At 34.3% G+C, this 24,391-nt stretch overlaps 3 protein-coding genes across 6 annotated transcripts in view; all 3 read left to right on the top strand.

Annotated features, from left to right (window-relative positions):
- Positions 1 to 233: 233 nt before the first annotated feature.
- On the top strand, positions 234 to 3,059 carry LOC101882864 (uncharacterized). The gene is made up of 6 exons (XM_087270916.1): positions 234 to 404; positions 817 to 877; positions 964 to 1,320; positions 1,427 to 1,720; positions 1,975 to 2,055; positions 2,201 to 3,059. Exons 1-6 carry the CDS (start codon positions 402 to 404, stop codon positions 2,266 to 2,268), a joined length of 864 nt encoding a protein of 287 aa, XP_087127042.1. The 5' UTR covers positions 234 to 401; the 3' UTR covers positions 2,269 to 3,059.
- A 1,774-nt stretch (positions 3,060 to 4,833) lies between these two features.
- Positions 4,834 to 14,930, top strand: btg3 (BTG anti-proliferation factor 3). Of its 4 annotated transcripts, NM_001326706.2 has the most exon segments (6): positions 4,834 to 4,946; positions 5,611 to 5,686; positions 8,519 to 8,725; positions 8,834 to 8,971; positions 13,770 to 13,971; positions 14,307 to 14,930. In NM_001326706.2, coding segments are annotated over 4 exon segments (726 nt in total). In that variant the 5' UTR covers positions 4,834 to 4,946; positions 5,611 to 5,686; positions 8,519 to 8,552; the 3' UTR covers positions 14,520 to 14,930.
- A 1,841-nt stretch (positions 14,931 to 16,771) lies between these two features.
- The window catches only part of cltca (clathrin, heavy chain a (Hc)), a 58,497-nt gene continuing 50,877 nt past the window's right edge, over positions 16,772 to 24,391 (top strand). Inside the window, 1 exon segment of the mRNA NM_001005391.3 lies at positions 16,772 to 17,092. Coding sequence (NP_001005391.2) covers positions 17,051 to 17,092 — 42 coding nt within the window. The 5' untranslated portion in view covers positions 16,772 to 17,050.

Raw genomic sequence — 24,391 nt, 5'->3', positions numbered from 1 at the left:
AAAAGTCTCTTTTCTTCAATCCACAATACTTCTTACACAGTGTGGTTTAAATTAAGGCTCACCGCTTTTAGAGCATGAAGCATGCTGTACAGAAGAGGTCTTGGTGCAGACAGTTTCAAGCAAATGAGGTCTGGAGGACATTTGTTTTAACCATTTGAGGTCCCTCAGCTCAGCAACTCGGAGGCCTGAAAAGAAAAGAGCTTTTGTGGTTGGCTGCTACCTTACGATTAAATGATAGGTTTTTAAGATTCAGACTGTCTTCGTCAGATTGGTTGAGTTTGTTTCTTACTTGACTTATATAAAAGCTCCTCCTCAGAGAATCATCACTTCTTCTTTCGCACCATCGAGAAGGTTGAACCATTCATAAGATTTACAAAAGGAGGAACTTTCTGACATTTGAAATGGTGAGAATTTCATATTATGTAAGATTAATAATAGTGTACATGCTAAAATGTTTATATGAGAAACCTGTTTTTCTCAAATTTGTGAATCATAATAACCATGCAGTAATGTATGTGCTGTTTAAGATCTTGATATGGATCACTTTGCAGAAAGACTAGCTGATTATATCCTTGAATGCTTGATGGAGTCGGTCGTCTGCCATCAGAAATGTAAAATAAGTTCTGACTAACTCTCAGCTTGCCGCGGTTTTCTTATTTGTTCTAGTTTCATCCATTTGTATCATCTAACTTTTCATTTTGATAACCTTTATTTAAATTCAGATCAATACTTCATGGCTATTTGTTAGTAGTCAACTAGTCATTAATGCAAAACAAGCAAAAATAAACTATCGCTATATCTTTCTGTTCTCAATAGATGTTATCAGTGAGAATCTTTGTGACTGCATGCGAGTGGATGCTCCTGGCTTTGTTTTCTGGTAACGATTATGCAGTTCTGTTTAATCTTCGTACTGTTATTCAACATTAAACATACTTATTTCTTTAATATGCCTGCTTTTTTTAGCTGTTGTAGCTGGATATACATCTTTAACCAACACATCAGTTCAAACTGTTCATCGAGGAGCGTCAGTCAATATTAGCTGTAGATACAAACCATCAGATGAAACTGTCGCTTTTGATGTGAAACTAGAAAACAAATATAGCTATTATACATTGTGCTCAGTAAAGATTATGAACAATTCATTGATTAGTCAATCTTGTAAGTATAATGTTAGATTAATTTGGATCCTTAATAGCATCTCATTTGAGGTATCATATCTGCAGATAATTGATACTGGCACTTATAAATGTGTTCAGACCAGAACCATTCCACCTCCTTCAGTTGTTTTGCGAGAAGACAGAACATTTGTTCAAGTGATTGGTAAGTTAATTATGACTAGAAGTAAATTGATATGTGATGGTAGATAATATACAATGAATTAACATGTATATTCTGTTAAAACTATTACCGCTTCAATTTCTTACAGCTCGCCCCACTGTGTCTGTATCACAAACAAGAGCATTGGATGGATTTACAATCCTTTGCAGCTCTGAAGAGTTTTATCCTTCAGCTATAGAACAGGTGTGGATGAGAAATGGAGAATTTCAGAACATTTCTCAGACACTAAACATTAACAAAACCAACCCAGATGGATCCTTCACTCTTCATTCATATCTGAATACATCTGACTGTGAAAACTATTCGTGTTGGGTGAACCACTCGACCTTAAGCCAACCAACAACTCTTCATGTGCTTCCTAATTACTGTAACAAGGACCGAGGTATCACCTATTTTGTGTTTGTAATTGATGTTACATAGCAGTCTCATAATAGTAATAGATCCCACACATTCTGAAAATGCTGCATTTTTAAGCCAATTTAAGTAAGATATTAAACCTAAAAATAGGATTAAATTTGGCATTATAACTTTATTTTAACAAATAAAAAATCCCTAGCTTTTTTAGAGTGTAGCATGTTTGAAATGCAATAATTGTGCTTGTTTATTCTGCTTTAATAACTGTTTTTAATACTGCAGGTGTATGGATAGCTGTGAAGACTTCTGCATTGCTGATTATTGTCATAATACTCATTATTGCAGTCTTCTGTGCACATTACAGTGAGTGTAACCTTCTTCCTAAAATGTAATGCAAAATGTAATGCACAGCATGTTTTGTAAATGTGATAGTAAAAATGGCAGCTTTTTGGCATCCCAAATATAGTTAGAATCATGCATTGGAATTAATAATATTAATATGTTGCAGGGTCGCGCAATCTTCAAAGTCAAAATGTTCAGAATTACACAAATCAAGTTGTCATGTTCATCCAGTAAGAGCCTATCACAGGTTCTCCTGTCCAATCTGACACCCCCATCACTACATAATCACGATCCAGTCCCATGCAGCCTGGTCAGACTCCACGCATGACCACATGAAGCTTTTTCACTATGATTGATGTTGTCTGATTCATTCACTAACCCTAACTTGTTTGTGTATAGTAATACAGAGTTTCATGCAACAATTCATACTGGTTCTTGATTCTGATTGGCTGAGAGGTCTTTATCTCCATGTGATCTTCCTGTAGGCTATTATTACAGTAAACTCTTTACAGCATTTCGAACATGAAGAGTCATGTCAAAGGACCAAAGCCACTATAAATGTACAAATATTACTGTTGTTGTGTCACTGAATGTATTTTAAAGAGGTTAGAATGTAGTTGTAGATGTATGGCATGTGAACGCAAGGTATCTGTGTTTCAGCACTTATGAAACCAAAGACAGCTTTACTTTGGCCAGTTCTTCTGGAATCAACTGCTGGCGATGTATGTAAAGTGGTAAAATATAATAATTAATTGTAAGTAATAAGGAGCCATCTTTGGTATCTTTAATCTGTTATTTGTTCCAGAGCAAACTGTTTTTAGGTAACGTTTCTTAACTTTTATCTGCCTTTACTTAACACTTATTAACACTGTCATTGTGCTTTTGATAAATAACATTTGTAATGTGTGTTGTTGTATATGAGCAAGAGAATCTAATTTTTATGCAATATTAATGTTCAGTAAAACATGCTGCCTATATTAAAAATCATTTATATGGTATTAATAAACAGTGTGCGCTGTTGGTAATTTGCAGTTCTGGTTGCATTGTTATTTCAATAGAATTGCACAGGAGACTTTACTTTTGTGACTTTTAAAGTGGCTTTTTTTGTTATTTTTGAATTTAGATAGATCACCTGAAAGCTGGATAGACAAGACTTTAATTGTTGTATTGAAACCACCGTGCATATTTTCTACAATTGCATCTACTCAGAGTTATTTTGGTCTCATATACATGACAGATTTCTCATGTCAATATCTATGTAAACCCTTTTTGCTGTAAACGATTTAAATTTGGTGTAACTAAAGAAAATTGTACTCAGCATTACCTAGTTAATAATATTTTATTCTTTGTAAAAATTTATCAATAACCCCCTCACCCCCCTCACACACACACACACACACACACACACACACACACACACACACACACACACACACACACACACACACACACATTTTACACTATATTAATAAACTTGCTTCATCACTTAGTACTTTGTCAAATGATAAAGTAACTTAATTTTGTACCCTATAGCCCCTTCACAACCCTTTGAAGGGTTATATTGTGTAAACTTTTATAATTTATTTTATTTAATTATTATTATTTTATTTATTTATTAACTTTTTTTACATCAGTCGCATTTTTCATTACCATATTTGGCTTTTTCCCTATATTTGTCTCTGCCTATTGTTGTAATTACTTCAAGCTTGTTTATGCATGTAAGGCCTACTTTGTATATTTCTTTGAATAAAAAAAAAATAAATAAATAAAAGATTTTCATTGATGTATGGTTAGTTATAACATAATACCTGGCCGAGATAAACTTTTAAAAATAATTAAATAACTAAATAAAATATCTTTTGAAAAATATAAAATCCTGCAAAATAGCTGTTTGCCTAGCAAAACATCCCATTGCACACTAGAGGTCGCCATTGTCCGGTTTATTAAAATGCCACAGGTAGCGTGATGCTGGTTTTCAGTCTTGTCATGGACTCCCAAGTATGATTTTCCTCATATGACGGAAACCCCCTTCTAAAATTTTAAATTCATCTACTCTATATAGTTTCTTGAATAAATATATACATTTATATGTAAAATAATACATTAACGTAGTTTAGAAAATATTTAGTTTTACTTAACAAAGAGTGTTAATATTTATTTGTTTACTTGTACCTTTTGTTTTATTTGTACGTATGTTACGTTATATATAATACGTTATATAAAATCCAATATGATTAATTTATTTTACTTACATTTTTATTCTTTATTTATTTAAATCTTAACAATTTATTTTTTATTAATTTATGCATATAAAAAGTAAAAATTCGTACATTATTTTGTTTTTGTTCATTTGTTAATTATTAATTTAGTTTTCGTTTTTAATAGTGTTTATTTGTTTATCGTATATTATTCTTATTTAATGTTTTATTTGACGATTTATTAATTATTGTTTATAAAAGTATTAGATTATTTTTATTGATGTTACTTTTATAATAACAATTACAAAATTATAAAATGCAATAATATAATGATTTTAATGCACAGCAGCTTTTAACATTTTCCTAAACGACCACATTATTGACATAAGCCGAATAAGTAATTGTCCACTTATTTTGATTGCTGTACTGAATTAGTAATGGTCCACCTTTTTAATCGCTAAAGCAGCTATAATACTTCCACCTTGCGTTTATTTGTGCGTCTGCACATCAACACACTCCAAACATTGCGCAGCTTTTATTATCTTGAATCTTTCGCTTCACGAATCAAATGATTCGACTCCTGAGTCATTTCCTCCGAGCATGCGCACAAGACACAGTCACGTCACACACATAGTCGCGCGGGGGAGCTGGATTGGAAGTGGCTTGTGCGCGAGGCAGAAGGAGTTTTCCACATGTGGATGAAAAGAAAACACGGTCAGTTTTTCTATTCCTATTTGCAGTGATAATGCGAGCTCACGTAGAATTAATATATATTTTTAACGTCCAAATGTAAAATTAAAAACGATTTAAAAATGGGTGTTTTTAAAGAAACGGTCGGAAAAAAACAAGTGTTGATAGAATCGAGGCCACGTTAACTTCGGCTAACGTTAGGCTAAAGTGAGCTGGTTTAATAAACGTGGCATATAACATTTTTAAAAACGTTTTAATATGTCTGAAAGCAAAATGTGTGGGGTTGTGGTTTCAATATTTAACATCTCAACAATGCCACTGTTTTTGTTTCGTGGCGTTCAGTTTGGCGGGTAAATGAAATTTCTCATAAAGATTAATCAGTTTTCTTACGCGACTAATGTCCATATGGACAATAACTATCAGTACGTTGCGTAAAAAAATAATAAATAAACGAAGATGTGAGAAATATGTTTGGTGTTTTGCTGTGACGTCTACAACTCTCTGTCTAGTCCGTGTTTCCGAAAATATTTGGTAAATGCAACATTTTTGGCGAAAATTATGAAAAATTTAAATTATTTCATATATTTTAACCGATGATTCTGTGTTTCTGTTTTGGTCTTGTTTTTCAAACTGTCGTGTTGTGTTTGGCGCGCCTTCCTGCTGTTCTGTCCCGCCACCTGACCGCCAGCTTTGTGCTAATCACTTGCTCTAGTGCACACTAGCTTTAGTATCAACAGCCAAGTTGTTATGAGCTTATGTTTCTGGTAAGCTACATTCCTAGATTGAGGTTTTGGATTTTTAAAGAGGTTTTATAAATTTTCCCAATGTTCTTATTATTATCAATAATAATTGTTACAATGATTCCTAATCGTGTTATTGTTAGAAGTGCACAATATTAGACAACTGACATCGCACTGTTTGTTACAAAGCCAATATTATTAGATGATTGTATAACTCTAATTTCAATAGTCGTAAATTTAGTATTAAACAAACTTTGTGATGGCTAGTTTATTTATTTGAATGTTAAAATCACCATTTTATCTTCTGAACGCCTTTTCAGCTTTTTTTTCAGTTTGCTTTCATACAACCTATTGTGAGCTTTGCCTGAAATATAAACATTACACAGCACATTATATCGTAAAAAAAACAACATTAGACCTATAGTTACCTTGTCGATCTCTGTGTATTTGATTAAAAAATAAACAGTTTTGAGTGATTTTAAGATGTTCACAAGTTCTGAGTTTCTCACATACAATTAACCGGTTTAGCACACAGTATTGATTTGATGTTTAAGTTGTTGCAAATTATTTGTCACAAGCTTTTATAACATACAGTTGATGTCAAAATGTTTAGCCGTCTTGTTTTTTTTTTTTTTTTTCATATATTTTCCTAATTTTGTGTAACAGACCAAGGAGTTTTTCACAGTATTTCCTGTATTATTTTTTCTTCTGGAGAAAGCTTTATTTGTTTTATTTCGGCTAGAATAAAAGCAGATTTGTACTTTTTTTAAACCACTTTTAATGTCAATATTACAAGACAAACTGTCATTTTACTTTGCATAATTATCTTAACTTACCTAGTTGACCCAATTTACTACCTAGTCTTTAACCCTCTACCGCATGCATTATGATAAATCTGTAAAAAAATAATTCACTGTTTTTCTTTTCTTAAAATGGCTTAACTTGAAGTGCTGTTAAAAAAAAAAAAAAGGAAAAAATCTTTTTTTAAGGTACTTTATGAAATGTTGCCATATGGCAACAAAGTGCAACAGTTTATCTAACTTAGAAATTTCAAATTTAAAACTTTCCTTATAATTCATAATTTTTTTTGTTTGAAATAATTTATTTTGTGTTTCAGCATTATGAGCTTTAACATGGAACTTATAAATAACACCTTATACATACTTTACCACAACTCATTCTCCAACAGCTTTCATTTATTGCATTCTTTTTTGCTGAATATTATTGAAAACAATCATAATATTGTATTATCATATATACAACACAGTTACATATATATATATATATATACTGTATATATTCAGTAAATATAACAAATAAATAAGTCTAGAATATCCAGATAAATCAGAAAAATAGCTACAATTTAACAATGTTTATACACATTATACCATATACTATACTACACCTGTCTTATCTGCATCTGAGATAACTTACCTGAACAGTCTCTATCAAATGTCCAGTCTACATCCTTCTCATGGTCACTAAAATCCATCTCGCCCTCTCTTTCATCAGCAGGAAGAGCCAGTTCTGCCCTTTTCTTCTTTAAATTACCATAGAACATGGTGGTGTTCGCTAATACACTGTTCCCTGTATTGCTATCTACTCAAAAGTAGTATTGCCATTAAAAGTAGATTTCATCCATTATGCAAATGTCTTTAACATACAACTTATCAACATTTTATTTCTAGCATTCATGTTGTTATTGTTAGAACTTAAAAGTTCACAGCTGACCTTGCTAGCTAGCTAACCCATTGCAATAATGCATGTTCCACTATTGCGCAGTGTTGCCATTTGGTAACACATAAATTTGAGCGATTTACTAAAAACTAATTTGATTTAAAAAATAAATTTGAGTTGTGAATATGTCATCATAACTTATAAGAGGTGATGTTTCAGATTTTTTAGTGGATCTGACATAATTTGATCCTTTGTTTTTATTGACATTTGCATTTAGCAACTACTCCCAATAAACGCCTGTCTGTCAGAAATCGTGCTACAGAAAAACAGCATGTCATGTGACTTAACCAAAGCACATCATTGGCTACTGTAAGGTCTTTCCAACCAAAAAAAAATATGTTGGTCTTAAAGAAACGGTGGCAGGGAAATGAACATGAGTATCATGTTGCCATATGGTTACGCCGTGCAGTAGAGGGTTAAATTGCACTTTAACATGGAATATGTGGAGATATAAAAAGTCTTAAATAAACAAAACAGTTTAGGCTTTAAAAAGTCTTAAATCCTCTGAAATGTTGTGTTGTAGGACTTAAATCGTTTTAAACAGATTTATTAACTCTAATTACTTATTAAAATGGTTTAATTATCTTCCTTACAATTACATATGTTTTTAATGTTTTGTTAAAGTTTTAAGTTGGCCATTAAACAAATCTTTAACGTTTTGCCTTATACACGTTTGAAATGTAAAAAGGTCTTTAAAAGTCTTAAATTTGACTTGATGAAACCTGTAGAAACCCTGTTTAAGCTGAACTAGTATTTTGACAAATAAGCAGTATTAAATATTATGTACTGTCATCATGGCAAAGATAAAAGAAATCTGAACTATAATGTTTATTAAAAACCGTTATGTTTAGAAATGTGTTGTAAAAGTCTTTCTGTTAAACAGAAATTGGAGGAAAAATACAGGAAGGCTAATAATTCTGACTTTAACTGTATATTATGTGACAGAACTTACAAAACATATAAACAATGCTTAATCATTTTTATATTTTATAATATAGTGTTCTCAACAGCAAAACTCAATTTGTATTTATAGTATTTAGGATTTTTAACAATGAAACTTCCAAACTGTGAAATGTGAATAAACTCTTTTACATGCTAAAAGTCTCTTTATATTTATAGAAGTTGGACCTGAATTTCAGCTCAACAGCTAACAATGAAGAAAGAAATTGCAGCGGTGGTGTTTTTCCTGAAGCGGTTGATAAAGAAAGCTGAGAAGTTAGATGCGGACAAGGTGGACCTGTTTGTGGAGCGGTTAACAGTAGCATTACAGGAGAAGTATAAAGGTCACTGGTATCCGGACAACCCCAGCAAAGGCCAGGCATTCAGGTACCACAATCTGATAAACGACACACAGTACACTTTCACAGCTGGCCAGAACAGGATGCATGTGATGCTTCACAGTTTTAAAATTAGCTACAAATGTGTCCTGTGCAGGTGCATCAGAGTCAACCGCTTCCAGAAAGAAGATGCTGAGTTGCTGAGAGCTTGCGCTGAAAGTGGAGTGCAGTACAAAGACCTTGGCCTGCCTAAAGAGCTCACACTTTGGGTTGATCCTGGTGAGGTGTGCTGTAGGTGAGCAATAAAACAAGCTTTTTTCTTAGTGCAGTAAGATAATCATGGCCACCCTGCTTGTAATTGATTTTTTTTAAAGGAAACTGTTAAACCAAACTATTGCCCTATGAGAACATGGATCATGTCTCTATGGTAATGTTTAGACTGAAACTCTTGCGACAAGCACCTGTAATCACAGATTTGTATTGAGAGCCTAGCTGCCTGGCCCAATAAAGGATCGACTCTTCCACTGGTGATTCCCACAATTTATTGGAACGCAACATATTCACACAGCTGTTTGGAAATCAACCGTAAGAACTCAGAAACCTCACATAAATATACCATGAAACGAATAACCATAAAAACCAAATATAAATATACAAACATCATTTAAATTCAAAATATGCAAAACACTTAATACAAGCAATCACATTGAAGTATGAAGTCTCAATACCTTGTTCAACCATTAAAGCAGGAGTTAAACTTTTAGACCCTTGCAGAGCGTATAGCTGAGACACTGACCATGTGCAATCTCCTTTCGTACCCATGTTGTTACAGTTAAAAATAAAAGGTTTTATTTACAAACTAAATGCTTCCGTAACACAAACTAAATAAATATGTTAGCATATCAAAAGATATACAAATAACAGTAAGGTATTTGCACAGCTAGTGTTCCCATACTGATAAACGTCCGGTGTATGGTTAATCTGACTTTTTCAATTTTTTACAGTTTTTTTTTACAGCATTGATGCTGTAATGCAATTAAAATATAATCCGTTTAATAGACTTCAGCATTAATTTAGTTGTTGAACCGTAAACCAAAATTAAAAGCTGTTTATGTGCAGGATCAGCAGGTGAGCGCAGAAAAAGACATTTTGCGGGAAAATGTAATGTTGTGCAGTGATTTTTGTACAATCTGAGACCAACTTTATGTCGGATATCAACCAGGCAGTGGAGATCTTGATTTAAAGAAAACAGACCTTAAATGCGCTGATTTTGTAATTGCATAGTTTACCGGAAAAACTTGACCCAGGTTACTGCAAAATTTAGTCCTTTTGCATACTTCTCCTTATACCCTATTGACAAATAACAAAAGCAACATGTCCAAATCATTAACAGGGATTTACTAAAAAATGTGTAATTTTCTAGCGTTCATCTTAACTGAAAGATGAGGATTTATAGTTTTGAACACCATGTAAATTGAGTTAATTAAATTTTTTTGGGTGAATTTTGTTAATTTATTAAAAAAATTATAGAGATTGCACATTACATCCTTGTGATTTGAACATCTACACTGCTTTAAAGTATTTAAAGTTCATAGAGTGCAATTTTTGTCTGCATAATCAGGGTTACCGCAGGGTCTTATAGTCTTGAACTGACTAAAATTTAGAAATTTAGAAAGTCTTAAATTCGCTGTTCTAGGTCGTAAATATTTTTGCACAGGTCTTATTTTTGCGATGTCCATGAAACGCTACATCGAATGCTCTTTTAAATTATTTTTTATTGTTGTTGCTAGGTTTTTGGGGTGTTGTTCTTTATTTCACTAGTCCAATTGTAATTTGGACAACAATTAAACAAACTATAAAATGGTCAACTTGCAATAGCCAATCAGCTTTCTGTTATTAAACTTGGCGAATGTGACGTAATCGATGTGTTTGTGGAAGTTCGTTTGAGTGCGCGTGACACGATTTCAGCTGGCAGAGTATGGCATTATTTTACTGACAAATGTTGTAAGCACAGTTTTAAAAATCGGGAGCTCATTCATGTAATACAAAAGAGTAAATCTCTTTGCTTACGCACCGGTTTCCTCTGTTCATGAACAAAACTGCTCGTGAGCTCTCAAAACACTGGCTGCTCACGTGCGAATGTGGACTCACAATTTTTGTCTTGTGTTTCCTCTTCCTTTCGTGCTTTTGCTCTCCAGAAATGCTTCAGCATACTGTAGTATTAAGAATAGTGAACTGATCAAATGAAATACAGAGTAGTTTTACTACAGTAAAGTGTGGTACCGAGCTCGGTTCCAGCTCGGTTCCAGCTCGTATCTCAGCCTGCCTGTTGGATATTTCACACTGGATGAAAGATCATCATCTTCAGCTGAACCTCGCAAAAACGGAAATGCTTGTAGTTTCTGCCAACCCGACTCTACACCATAACTTTTCAATCCAGATGGATGGGGCAACCATTACTGCATCCAAAATGGTGAAAAGCCTTGGAGTAACGATTGATGACCAACTAAACTTCTCTGACCACATTTCTAGAACTGCTCGATCGTGCAGATTTGCACTCTATAACATCAGAAAGATCCGACCCTTCTTATCTGAACATGCAGCTCAACTCCTTGTTCAAGCTCTTGTTCTCTCCAAACTGGATTACTGCAACTCTCTACTAGCTGGGCTTCCAGCTAACTCTATCAAGCCTCTTTAACTGCTCCAGAATGCAGCAGCACGAGTTGTCTTCAATGAACCTAAACGAGCACATGTCACTCCGCTGCTAGTCCGTTTGCACTGGCTGCCAGTTGCTGCTCGCATCAAATTCAAAGCTCTGATGTTTGCCTACAAAGTGACTTCTGGCCTAGCACCTTCTTATCTGCACTCACTTCTGCAGATCTATGTGCCCTCCAGAAACTTGCGTTCTGTGAATGAACGTCGCCTCGTGGTTCCATCCCAAAGAGGGAAAAAATCACTTTCGCGAACGCGAACGCTCAATCTGCCCAGTTGGTGGAATGAACTCCCTAACTGCATCAGAACAGCAGAGTCACTCGCTATTTTCAAGAAACGACTAAAAACTCAACTATTTAGTCTCCACTTCACTTCCTAATCTGCAATTGCCTCTTTGAATATCACACTAACTAACTGTACAAAAAAAAAAAAAAAAAAAACTACTAACACTTCCCTTCTTAGACTTTACTGTCCTGAAACTTGCCTTTAGTACTTATTCATTGTTGCTCTTATAGTTGTGTAAATTGCTTCCTTGTCCTCATTTGTAAGTCGCTTTGGATAAAAGCGTCTGCTAAATGTAAATGTAAATGTAAATGGTGAATTGTAAAATAAAATACCCTAAATTGTAAAAAAAAAAAAAAAAAAAAAAAACAGCATTGGGTAATTTGATTATATTACACTCATTGTGTTACCATAGCAACCATAGTATTACCACAACAGATTAATTGAAGTACTTTACTGTATTTTACAAATCTCTGTACAGCAGAGACATGTTCACTTTTAGTTGCCATGATAAAATGGGATTGATAGTGAGATTTATTTGAAGAGTGAATAGTACAGTAGGCTATAATACATAATCAAGTTTTTACCTATTTTCTATCACAGTTACATTTCTGCTTGCATTCGATATATTTTAATGTTTTTGTTTTATTGTTTTTTTTTGTAGTATGGTGCACGTTATGGATGTTTAATAAATGTTTTTAAAATAAAACTATTTTTTGTGTGGAAACTATTACAAACTATTCTTTGTAACTGGAAATAGCTCATCATATAACATACAAATTGTAATATGTAAGTCTATTTTAGTATTTTGGTTATTGGTAATAAATAGTGTACTAATATAAAAAAGCACGAAAGGAAGAGGGAACAGTGTACTGAGAGTGTGCAAGAAAATTAGTGCGTGAGCAGTGCATATTTGAGAGTGAGAAAAGTTGCGTGCAAGCAACGTATTATATTTGAGAGCTCGCATGCAGTTTTGTCCACAGAGGAAATCGCTGCACGAGCAAAGAGATTCGCTTGTTCGTATTACATGAATCTGTTCTTGACTTGTAATACAGTGCTCACTACATTTGTCAGTAAAATAACGCCATATTGAGATAATGCCACAGTCTGATTTCACTGACTGTTTGTTTTGACTGCCCCATGTCATTTAAAAGAATATCTCAGTGGCGAACGCATCAATTATAAAAGCCTCGTCCGTTTTGTGAGGTGCGTGATGTGACACCAGGTGAACGTGTAAACAACATTAAGATGTTTTTTTTTCTGTAGTTCAATGGTGCATTTAACCTGTCTTTAGTACTGTTCAATTTAAATACATTTATTTTACCACTAATTTTGTGATTACATTTTCTCGCATGTTTTTGATATTGCAGTATAGGTCTTAAAATTAATCCTTAATAGTCTTAAAAAAGGTCTTTAAAAGTCTTAAATTTGACATTATGTTATCTGCAGAAACCCTGATAATGATATTTTCTGTGCCACACCAAAGTGGCTGCAGGCCCCTGCTTGGCAATCTATCTAAAAACCCCTGGCTCCACCAAACGGGATGGTGATGTCAGGGTTCCCACGCTTCTTGAAAGTACTTTAATTTCAGATATGAATTCAAGGCCTGGGAAGTACTTAAAAACAAACATTGGCTTGAAAGTGCTTGAATTTATAGTTTTATTGAGTTTATGATGTTATTTCTTTAACAACTGTAATGAACTGAGAATTCATCATTTTAAAATTTACACATTTAAAGAACTTTGACAAATAATGCATTTTAGCAATATTTTAGAAACTGCATTTAAATAATACCAGTATTGAATTCAACTAATTGCATTGAAGTTTTTTTAACATGACTGCTTAAAACTGTCAACATTTTGAAAATGACACATTCAAAACATCATCATTGACATTTTAATTTAAATATTAAGTGTAAATAAAATGTTAAGTACAAGAAGGACTTTCATGGCACTGTATATGCTGGGGTGTTCATTACAAAGGTGCATGGTTTAAAACTATTAGTGACTTTAAAAGTCCTGGAATTTGGTGTCCATGAAAGAGTAAGAACTCTGTGATGTGTTGGTTTGTTTTTGACCCATCTTTTCTTCTGGCTACAGGTATGGCGAGAAGAATCATGGTTTCACTGTGGCCACTTTCTCAAGCGAGGACGATGATGATAAAGAGGATGTGACAAAGAAAGTGACGAGCGCCGTGGAGCGGGTCACGTCGGATTACCACTCTGGATCCTCCTCAGATGAAGACATCAGCTGTAGGGAGATCCAGTATACGACACCTCTTCACAACCAGCCTCCTTACCAGGTACACATGTCTTAAAATGTGTTTGTATGGTCTTATTACCACAGATGCATGATTTTTCATTATTATTATTATTATTTAGTTTGAAAAAAAGTCTCTTTTTTATAAAAATGATGATGTTTACTTGTATACAATGCATGTATAAAAGAATTATAAGCACAATACGTAAAGTTGTATTAGTAATTAGTTGTAGTAACATTATACATCTCACTGATTGTGCCACAGTTAAATTTCAACTTTACCCATTTGAGATTTTATTATTAGTTACATATAATGCACAGATAGATGTCACTGTTGTCTCTAACAATGTTTTCTGTTATCTTTGTTCTTATTAAAAGGTTGTTTATGCCAGTGCCCCAGGATGGCATCCGGTACCAAGAAAGAAATTTGGCCCGGGGAAAGGGCACTACCCTCAGCGGCCGCACTACATGATCCGCCCCCCCTGTAGACCCAACCATTCCTTTAAAGCACACAGCTGGGTCCAGCAGGGCTACCGCAGCAAACCCGGCTACTGGGCCAGCAATTCAAACCTACTACACCAGCTTCAGTGACCACTCTTACTACAGCATGTTAGTTCATTGGTGTTAGTGTGAGGGGTGTTACGTTGAAAAGTGTTTTTTTGAAGTTACCACTAAGACGACTGACCAAATTTTTTAAGAAACGTATTTTTGTAGTTCTACTGTCACTGTTTTTTGAATTTGTGACTCGTCTGTTTTTTAAAGGAACGATAACCGTAACTGTTTGCACTTTAGAGTATTTGTAATAGAGCGTGTATTCGTACATATTGGATTAGGAGTATTTAGAGTATTTCAATTTTTATGGTAATGGAAAATTGTGCTGTATTTGTTATATGGGATCATTTGATAACACTTTACATCATGTTTTATTTATTCACAGTAAACTATTATGTATTGCATAGACCACTTAAATTATGAATAACATTAAAAAGACGTTTTCATGAAGTTTTTGTATTTTTTGTTGTTTGTAGTTTTGTGTAAAGAACACTAGATGGCAGTATTACATACTATTTCATTTCATAACTGCGTATTTTAACGAGGTATTTGTGTATATATCTAAATAGTGTATAATTGTAGATCTGTTTTCGTAGTACGGTTTTAATAAGCTCATTCTCTCAAGCAGTGCACCTGAATTATTATTTTTTTCTTCTGTTTTTGGGATCCACAAGTAATACATGTTTTTTTACAAGTCAGATCAACAAGTTCATTCTTCTGGCCACACCTTCTTTATGATGGAGCACACACAAACCCTGACCAAGTTTAAGAGGAAATGACTACAATTCATGGCTATCAGCCCCACCATTACAGACTGGAGGGAGGAATTGCTTAACCAATTTACTTCACTACTTTCACTCCCTTCTGTTAGTATAGTGTATCTGCTGTGCACCATATGATAACCTAACCTAATTTTTTGGAATTACTCAAGATTAGTTTGTTCAGGTGTTTACAGTTGAACGTTTAATTTAAAGGCATATATAAAATAAGTGCTTAATGTACGTTCATTCATTTTCTTGTCGGCTTAGTCCATTTATTAATCCGGGGTCGCCACAGCGGAATGAACCCTGCTTAACGTTTCAGAAACATTGTAAATCTATGTTTTTTTTCTATGTTCTTTTTTTTGAACACTACATTTTGTTACATTTTATATTATTAAATACTTCACAAATGTATCTGGCGAATTCTAAAGATTCTGATTTATAATTTGTGTTTTTACAGTTTTCTAATAATTATTCTCAACATGCTTGACACGATTTTTAGTGTCATTTGTTGTTTTTGAATGACAATTTAGTGGGTGTCTTGGTACTTTTTCAAAATCTGTTTTATTGCCAAGTGTGCTTCACACATACAAGGAATTTGTTTTGGCTAGAGAAGCTTCCAGTGTACATAAAGTGACAAAACAAAATAAATATGAAAAAAGACATTAAACAGAGATGCGGTAATTCAAAAAGATCTGGATATTGAAAATTGTATTAATGATCTGTGATTTATGATCATTGATTTAGGATCATTGTTTGCTCAGGAAAAATACAAAAAAAACAGAACATGTTACAATGTTAAGTTACTGAGAAAAATTAAAGCTGTATTACATTTGCTTCGATATTTTAAAAAAAGTAATTGACCAACATGTTCTTCCGAGTCGGTTCTTTTCCATGAACTGACCAGGCTATTAAGCAAAAGGGCCAGAAACGGGTCGTGGTTCAGTTCGAATGAATCGAGCAGGTCTCAGCAAATCTCCGTTCGGAGGGTTTTTCCGCTAGAGTGAACTGGTTTCAGCGCAAACAACACGAATAGTAATTTATTTATTTACAATCAATTAAAAGAAAACCTTTCCGTGAACCCTGTAGTTTCCATGTGATAAGGATCTTGGTTAGGTTTCAAGAGATGCATTTTAGCTTTCAGACGACGGTGCTCCGCATTTTCCTACCAAAATGCGATACCAATAATACCAAAACACAAAAGTACTTGAAGTACCGTACCGATGAAAGCATTGAAACGCCCCTGCATATAATATACAAATAAAACATGAGAAATTAAATCGGAACTGACGTCAATTCACGAGGACGAATGATGTGGCAAAAAGCAAAGGGCGATTCGCAAAGAAATAGTACCCACACATTTACGCTTAAACGTAGCTTAATAACACCTCCCATCTTTCAAAATAATCACAAAACAGATACAATATCCATAAATGTATTTTGATTTCTAAAGTGGTGACATTTATTGTCAAACAAACTAAAATCCATATTCCTCGCGGTGCTCATATTCCTCCGCCTCCATTGAGGTCTACGTCTCTTTCCGGTGCGTTTCTCCACCGGACGGGTTCCGCCGCCATTGCAGGTTTCTAGAGTTCCTCTCAGCGGCGGTTGACATTCTGGAGTTGAAGCGCCTCATTTATATTCAACGGGCGACTAGAGAAACCTAACACATTCCCGGTTCATCTGCCCCCTCCCCAAAAAACACCAGACCACCTCCATTCATCCCCGGCTCTGGAGTAGTTTAGATAAGGCAGAACTAATAGCAGGAATTAGAGAGCAAATCGAAGAGGAACCACCACCACCACCATCATGGCTCAAATCCTGCCCATCAGATTCCAGGAGCACCTGCAGGTAAGGACTCAAAAACACCTAATTTTGACGCCTCGGTCATTTTATTGTGAGTTTAAAGTGATGAATTGTAATACACCGCTTTAGTAAGTCATTCCCCGATGAATATGAATGGAGCTGTAGTAGTAGTAGCAGGGGAGTTAGCTTAGCTAACGTTTGTCGGTGGTAACCAGCTGAATAATAAATATAACGTTAACGTTACTGGTTGTCTCGTTGAAAAAAACGAGACCTTGTTAGTTGCCCTTATCAAATAGCGTATTTGAGCAAGATTATTCGATCATTCGGACGGTTTGGTCAAGTGGAATAGATGTAAATTTCGTACATTTAAGCTACAATGTCGATTGGAAAAGATTTATGGCAATGGAAAGTGATTGTGTTGAGTATATTGAGATTTGCTTTAATTCAGCTTATCTACACTGGTCAGCTGTCTTGGCCTCTTGTTGTGTTTATAAAAAGTAAACTACAGAGGAAAGCCTACACTTTGTTTCCTAAATAAATAAATTCTTGTATTTTACAAAAGACATCCACTATTGTTTTATCCTCTGTCCGATCATAAAGTAACCAAACTGATTTTAGGATTGAGGTGATTACCTGATTCAGGTAGCAGGTGTAATAGGCCCCACCTATAGACGTGTGTATCCCATGATGCCTCTGCAATCTGCTACTATTTGCACTGAAGTCCTGCATTGATTTACTGTTACTTTTGATTTATTTTCAATTGAGGCACTCAGTTAATGCCTTTTTAGTATTTAAATTTTGGCCACAATTCATACACAATAATGTTTTTATTAATTAAGCATTTTAATGTAAAACAAATATTCATGCTGCTGGATTTATCTGTTGTAGAATCAAATTTATACTGTTTCAGATCTATAATGGTCTGTATTTGTCATTTGTTAGTTTTATATCATAAGAGGTCTGGTTCCCATCACAGCTTGCTTCGGACAGGAACCAATCGTTAAGACTCCATTAGAAGTTAATTACCCAGCAAACTTTATAGTATATCCAGTGATTATTCCATCCTTGAACACAGTCATATAGATCCTGGTCCATTCGTATCTGTTACAAAACACTTTTTTTCCAGGGGTCAAGTCATTTAAACTTGGTTGTCGCAAAAATTGAAACCGTTGAAAATATATGTTGTTAATTGAAGGAAAATGTTAGATTAAAAATAAATGATCAAAATAGAAATATTAATCAGTCAAAAGCTATTAAAACAATCAGCTTGCAATTTCAAGCACGCAGATCGTTTGTACATCAGACTTTTGCTGATCGTTCAAGTCTACCATACTGTCTGTGTGGAAAGTAATCAGTGTCAATTACATTTGTCAAACTTTACCAATCTTAAATTAGTGCACCTTAATAAAATGTAAAAAAAAAAAACACACAAAGGGCCTAGTGGTCCAAAAAAGAGCCAGAAGGCCTTTGGTGGTATTTTAACTTCATGAAATTCAAATGCAAAACTTATTTTTGTCAGTAAAGAGCCAGCTAATGATCAGGGTGCAATAGGAGTCAGTAGCATAGTGCTGTAAAGGAAGGCAGTACCATAAATACCTGCTCATGATGTGAGAATCACATAATAGAGCTGCTTATTTGGGTTTGCAGGAACCTCAAAGAACACTTAAAAAGGAGATCTTGTAGTTCCAGACTAATTTATAGTATAACGTAGGGCTGGGTGATTTGGCCTAAAATCAAAATCTCGATTAATTAAACATTTTAACTCTTATTGCAATTAAGCAATTATTTTATTTATCAATTAATAAATTTTTTGCCCTTTTAGTTCACTGACAAGTTTTGTACAGTAAATATGCTCATATTACAAGTAAGAGATTTCTGAATGAAGGGTGAGCATCAACGCTGAACAACTGAAATGAAAACAAAACAGTTATTTTTTCCTTATAGTACATGAAAATAAATAACTCTCACTTTTGGACACAAAATTAATTATTTTCAATGTTTGTCATATTAAAAGTATAAAATAAGCAGCATCTTCTCTGAATAAAAACAACTATTGTATATCCTGTAAAAATAAATAAATTTTTATAAACAACATTTTAATTAATTAATGTAAATAATAATTTTTTTGTAATAGAAAATTTGGCAATGCAGGGCATCTCTGGCATAGCTTCCAATCATTGTCAATGTAGTGCAAAGTGCAACGTGTAGTTAATTTTTTTTAAAAGGTGTGCAGGTATGTGACCGCACGAAGCCTGCCGAATGATATGTGCGCTTGATGCAGAAGTATAAATTAGCCTTAACCGAGCAAGGTCACGTGACTCCACATGCAGTAGGGAAAATAATTTTTGAAAATGTACCTGGAAAAGTTTGATCGATTATAGATTCTGAATGTCGATTTGGATTACTTTTTCGATTAATTGCCCAGCCCTAGTATAATGATAGGAATGTATTACAAAACTGCTGAAAATGACTCATGTTTTCGTATACATTATTTATAGTTTAATATTTTATACCTGGCTAGATGATTTCAGCGGCATTAATCTATAGTTCTCTGATTCAAATATAATTGCAGACATAGATATGTAATTCAGAGTGTGGCATGTGTTAAATAAATATGTACTGCTGTGCTCCTAATCAAATGTCTTTGTGGACTAGTGCCGGTCAATATTAAACCACAAAAAGACTGTTTAAATATTAAGTCTGCATGGGTTTTATTTAAGCAAGTCATATGATCTGCAGATGGATTTTGTGTTTTATGTGATGCTGTTTAATACGTTACCTTGAAGCTGTGCGAGTGCACTTGATCTTTGAACTGTACCCTGCTGATCACACATGACTATCTCGTGTAGATGGAGATCCATTATCCATTTTAACCTGCTCAGCACTCAGGAATTATGGTGGAAACCGTTCATTGCCTGCTCATTCCTCGTTTTCCCTTTTCCACATTGAACCTGCTCATCTGGTCACATGTCACCCATGGTCATATGGTCACACCTCTTAACATGTTGATTTAGCTTTCTGCACAATGGGTTCCAGCTTCCTGTTATGGAGGACGATGGCAGTGCGATGCAAGCCTCAGCATATTGTGTATCCTTCCCAGAACCTCCGGCTATCAGAAGGCACAAGGGTTTTGTGCTGAGCAAGGTGCTGCTTTTCTCTGGCCGGAGAAGGAAAAGGGTTAAATGAGCACAGGAGGTTGTGGAAAAGAATGTGCTGACAGCTTTACAAAGTCATGAATTTAGACGATGTGCTGAATTTATCAGCTCAAACAGAGAGAAGCTTTTGACACTTCACGTATTACACGTTTCTCACCCTGATTTGTGAAAGCAAAGCTTGACCATAAAAATGTGGTAAATGCACAGACACTTCAAAAGTGACATAGGTCAGCATAACTGAAATACTGCTCGAGTTAGTTAACCTAGTAAAGTCAAGTGTCTGTGGCTGCTCTTAAGGTTAAATGTGACATGCCACTCTGATTATGGTTAGTGAAAGTGCCAGCAGAGGGCAAGTGTAAAGGACGAGTTCAACCACAATTGTAAATTCTTTCATTTAATCAACTTGTTCCAGACCCGTTTGAGTTTCTTTTCTTCTGTGGAACACAAAGGAAGAATTATCGAAGAAAGTTAGTAAGCAGCAGCTATTCATAGATGTATACATTAGATATCGCATACAGACCCTGAGCATGTGTCAATAGTGCCGCCATATTTGTACAGTGCTCCCAGGACAAGTGTCATTAAACCGCACTAGTCAAGACTAAAGCCAATCTGAAGATGCTGGACTTTAGCGCTGTGTACGGAATAAAGAGCAAACAAAAGAAGAACATTTCATGGGTAACATTTCGTGTTTTATGTTTTTGTATCTTTTGTGCTAAACAAGTATTGAAGATAAGACCTTTTGTCCAACTTGCACTAAATACTAGGCTTATGCTAGTTTTGTTGAATAAATTCAGCAAATAATGGAAATTAAATATGAGGGCAAAATTCTGCGGTGCCAGTAACTTGTATTATTGTTAGCTAGGTGAGTCGCTCATAACGGAGATTCATTCTCAAAAAAATCGCTACCTTGATTAGAATTATAAGTGAAAGCAGGAAAGGAGGTGTGTTTCAGGACATGGATTAGATCAAATTCAACAGGTAGGGAGGATAATACAATCCCATGCACAAACACGCGTTCTTTGTCAGCAATGCCTGTGCAGTCACACATCCATTGATATAGAAAAGTAATTTCAAATTATAATTTTCGTAATTTAATTGCATACTGACCACTGGGAAAACTCCTGATCATAGATATGTCTCTGGCTCTGAATAGCCAAACCTCTACTGCACCTTTGTCCCACATTCATTTCAGAGAAGCGCTACCCTGTACTAAAATGGCCTCCATGGTATTTTTCGATCCTATTATGATTATATGATGTCAGTGGCTAGTGGAACCTGTACAATGAAGCCAGATTTGCTGACTAGCCAGTTAGGATTCAGATTAATCTACACTAATTCTGGGTTTTAGGTACCATGAAGGTAGCTCAGCTGCTCTATAATACCATGGCAACAAAAAGTATTTAAAGAAGAGCTGCCTTGATGTTACCTGAAACCCAAGATTGGACAGTTTCACGGTAAAGGCCTCTGGTTTCCAAAAGTCTTCAGAACATCTTGCTTGTTTTTAACATAAAACATAATTTCATATACGTTTGTAGTATATGCTAGTTTTGTTGTTGTTTTATGTTGTGTGAGCTGACATTATCAAATGTCACTCTCTTTGTGAAAATACAAACACCACTATTCAAAAACATTCTCTATCATGAAGCCTAATAGAATGCTGTTAAAATGTTAATAATAATAAATCAATAATTGTTAATAATAAATATAGTTCAGTAGTAGGTTCACACAATCTAAAGTGCTGTTTAATAAGTGCATTTGTGAGTTAATCACTTTTAGAGAGGGTCTTGGGTGACCTACTGGCCATTTTAAAGTTATATTTATGTGGAATACTAGCTAAGGAACCAGTATAAAAACACACTTTTCTATATATTGTTTCATTCTCATTAATTAAAAACAAAACCAGCAAAAAATATCTAACAATTAGTTTACAGTTATTCACCACTGATCACAAAATGTTCCTCGACCTTGACAAATCATTCTTGTTTATTTGCTGCTCAGTTTTTTTTTTTAAATGATCAACAGTAAAATATAAATCTTTATTTTATTTGAAGAAATCTCAATGTGTACATAGACGGGCACATTTTGGAGACATGATAGGCTAGGTTGTTTTTGCATCTTCCCTTCAGTTTGCTAACTCACTAGTAAACTTCACAGCACTGATCTTTATCTAGCCACTTTAAAGTAAACAGTCTGAAATGGGAAGTCAAGTATAAACCAACAGGCAGAGGAGCAGACGTACCAGACGTTGTAAACTGGACAGTCTTGACTGGATTTATCTAATCATTTTAGAAGCTGTAATGCTCAATATTTTGTGTGAATTGCTTTAAAGCAAAATGATGTTTTGTATTTAGTAATTAAAAAAGAGAGTCTGTCCGTTTCTCAATGTTTGGGCAATAGTGCATATCAGATCATCTTGTTCATAAATGGCTAGTTGCTACATATTATTAATTTTAATTAACAGTCATCTTCAATGTCTTTGTCTTGACGGAATTATTTCTGGTATAAAAATCAACTCTCCTTGAAGCACCTAGCTATTATTGATTTAAAATCAATACCTCATCCTCCTTTGCACAAATCAGAGATGTCCACATAGATCCTGGAAGGATCCTGCCAGCTATTTTCAAATGATGTTTCTTGAGCTGCACAGCTTGTTCTTGGAGGCTGTAATGTTACAAGCAACCTATTAGGAAAGAGGGTTAGTTTCTGGGCATGTCTTTAATGACACTGAAGCCAGCAGTAGCAGCTACATGCTGTGTATGAATCACACTTGGCCTATGGAGAGCAAGTGCTCTTTCACTTACGGTTGCTTCATGTCTCGCAGTACGTTTTGACAGCTTACAAGGGCAGGGTTTCCCCCCAGCCAATCAGAACAGCTTGTTCAGAAGTGATGTCATCATGTGATGTCATCATCTGTGAGATGCATTTAAAAATGTCACAGAAATGTCCATGAGCAGGCTACTGTAGCACTGTTTTTTTTTATTAATCACATTATTCATCATTTCATGAAAAATCATTATGTATATTTGTAAAATGTCTATTCTGTTTATCTCTTACTTCCTTCTGAAATTAATTCATTAACTTATTTAGATAAAATTGTTTTACGATTTAAAACTTTAACATTTAGATTCTGAATAAATAGTTATTATTTCTTCATAATTCTTGTTTAGCCAGTGATGATGTGGCTTTCTGTGCCGCATGACAAAGGAATGTGGGTGTGGCTTCGGGTGTGTCGTTCTTGGTTCCCCATTGATAAAAGGTGCCGCTGATTCCGTTGAGCTCTTCCTAGAAAATGTGCTTCCTGTTCCTGATTAGGCCTGAGAACAGCAGCATAACCCAGACATTTCAATGTTGACCATAGGTGTCTGAGTCTTTATTTTCCAGTATCAATTAATAGTTTCTTGATTTTGTAGTAAATCCATTTAATGTTCATATTGAAGAAATATTCAAGTCTTCAGCAAGATATACAAATTTCATTTGATTTTGAGTTTAGTTTGCCCAAAAGTTTAATGTCATATCTTGCTCACCTTGATGTTATTTCAAAGCTGTATGGCATTTTATCTTTTTTAGAATGGAAATTGGGAAGTTTTTATGTTGAATTGTTTAACTTTTTGATGTAGGACATGTCTAAAAAAAATGGAAATAACAATTCATGCACAGTATTTAAGACTTTGTAGTCACATCACTTAATATTTAACATAATATTGTTGAAAGTTGCAAATGGTATCATTATCAAGTCAACTTTAGAAGGATAGTTTGCACAGGATTGTTTTGTTTAATCTAAACCAGGGGTGACCAAACGTTTTAGTATAAAAGTGCCAAAAACCAAGTATCATTAATAACTATGGACTGAAGGTAAATATAGCAAACTATTTTAGATTAAAGTTGCCATGGTTGATTTCCTAATCGATTTAAATAATGTTTATAAATAAAGGGAAAACATTAGTTGGAATCATATTACTTAATAGCTTTTTTAATTATTTATTTAAAATATTTTTTTTTTCACACAAGTGGCATTTAAGGCTTTATAAACTAGTCAATTAGTTGTGCCTTGATTTGCTCACCAAAGTCTCTGCATTGTCCTCTATCTGTCGGATGACAGTATGTACATTTTAAACTAAATCTGATTCACTTACACCTTTTACGTTAAAACATTTAATGTCAGTTTGATTTTTTTGTAGCTTAGCAATAA

The sequence above is a fragment of the Danio rerio genome, chromosome 10 (genome assembly GCF_052040795.2).
Source record: "Danio rerio strain M-AB ecotype USA chromosome 10, GRCz13ab, whole genome shotgun sequence".
Taxonomy (NCBI): Eukaryota; Metazoa; Chordata; class Actinopteri; order Cypriniformes; family Danionidae; genus Danio; species Danio rerio.
The sequence above is the reverse complement of the archived record's forward strand: the minus strand, read 5'-3'. Positions and strand labels throughout refer to the sequence as shown.

Coding starts and splice junctions, on each gene's coding strand:
- LOC101882864 (XM_087270916.1), top strand. Junction 1,321..1,426: donor AACATTTGTTCAAGTGATTG/GTAAGTTAATTA, acceptor AATTTCTTACAG/CTCGCCCCACTGTGTCTGTA. Junction 1,721..1,974: donor TTACTGTAACAAGGACCGAG/GTATCACCTATT, acceptor TTAATACTGCAG/GTGTATGGATAGCTGTGAAG.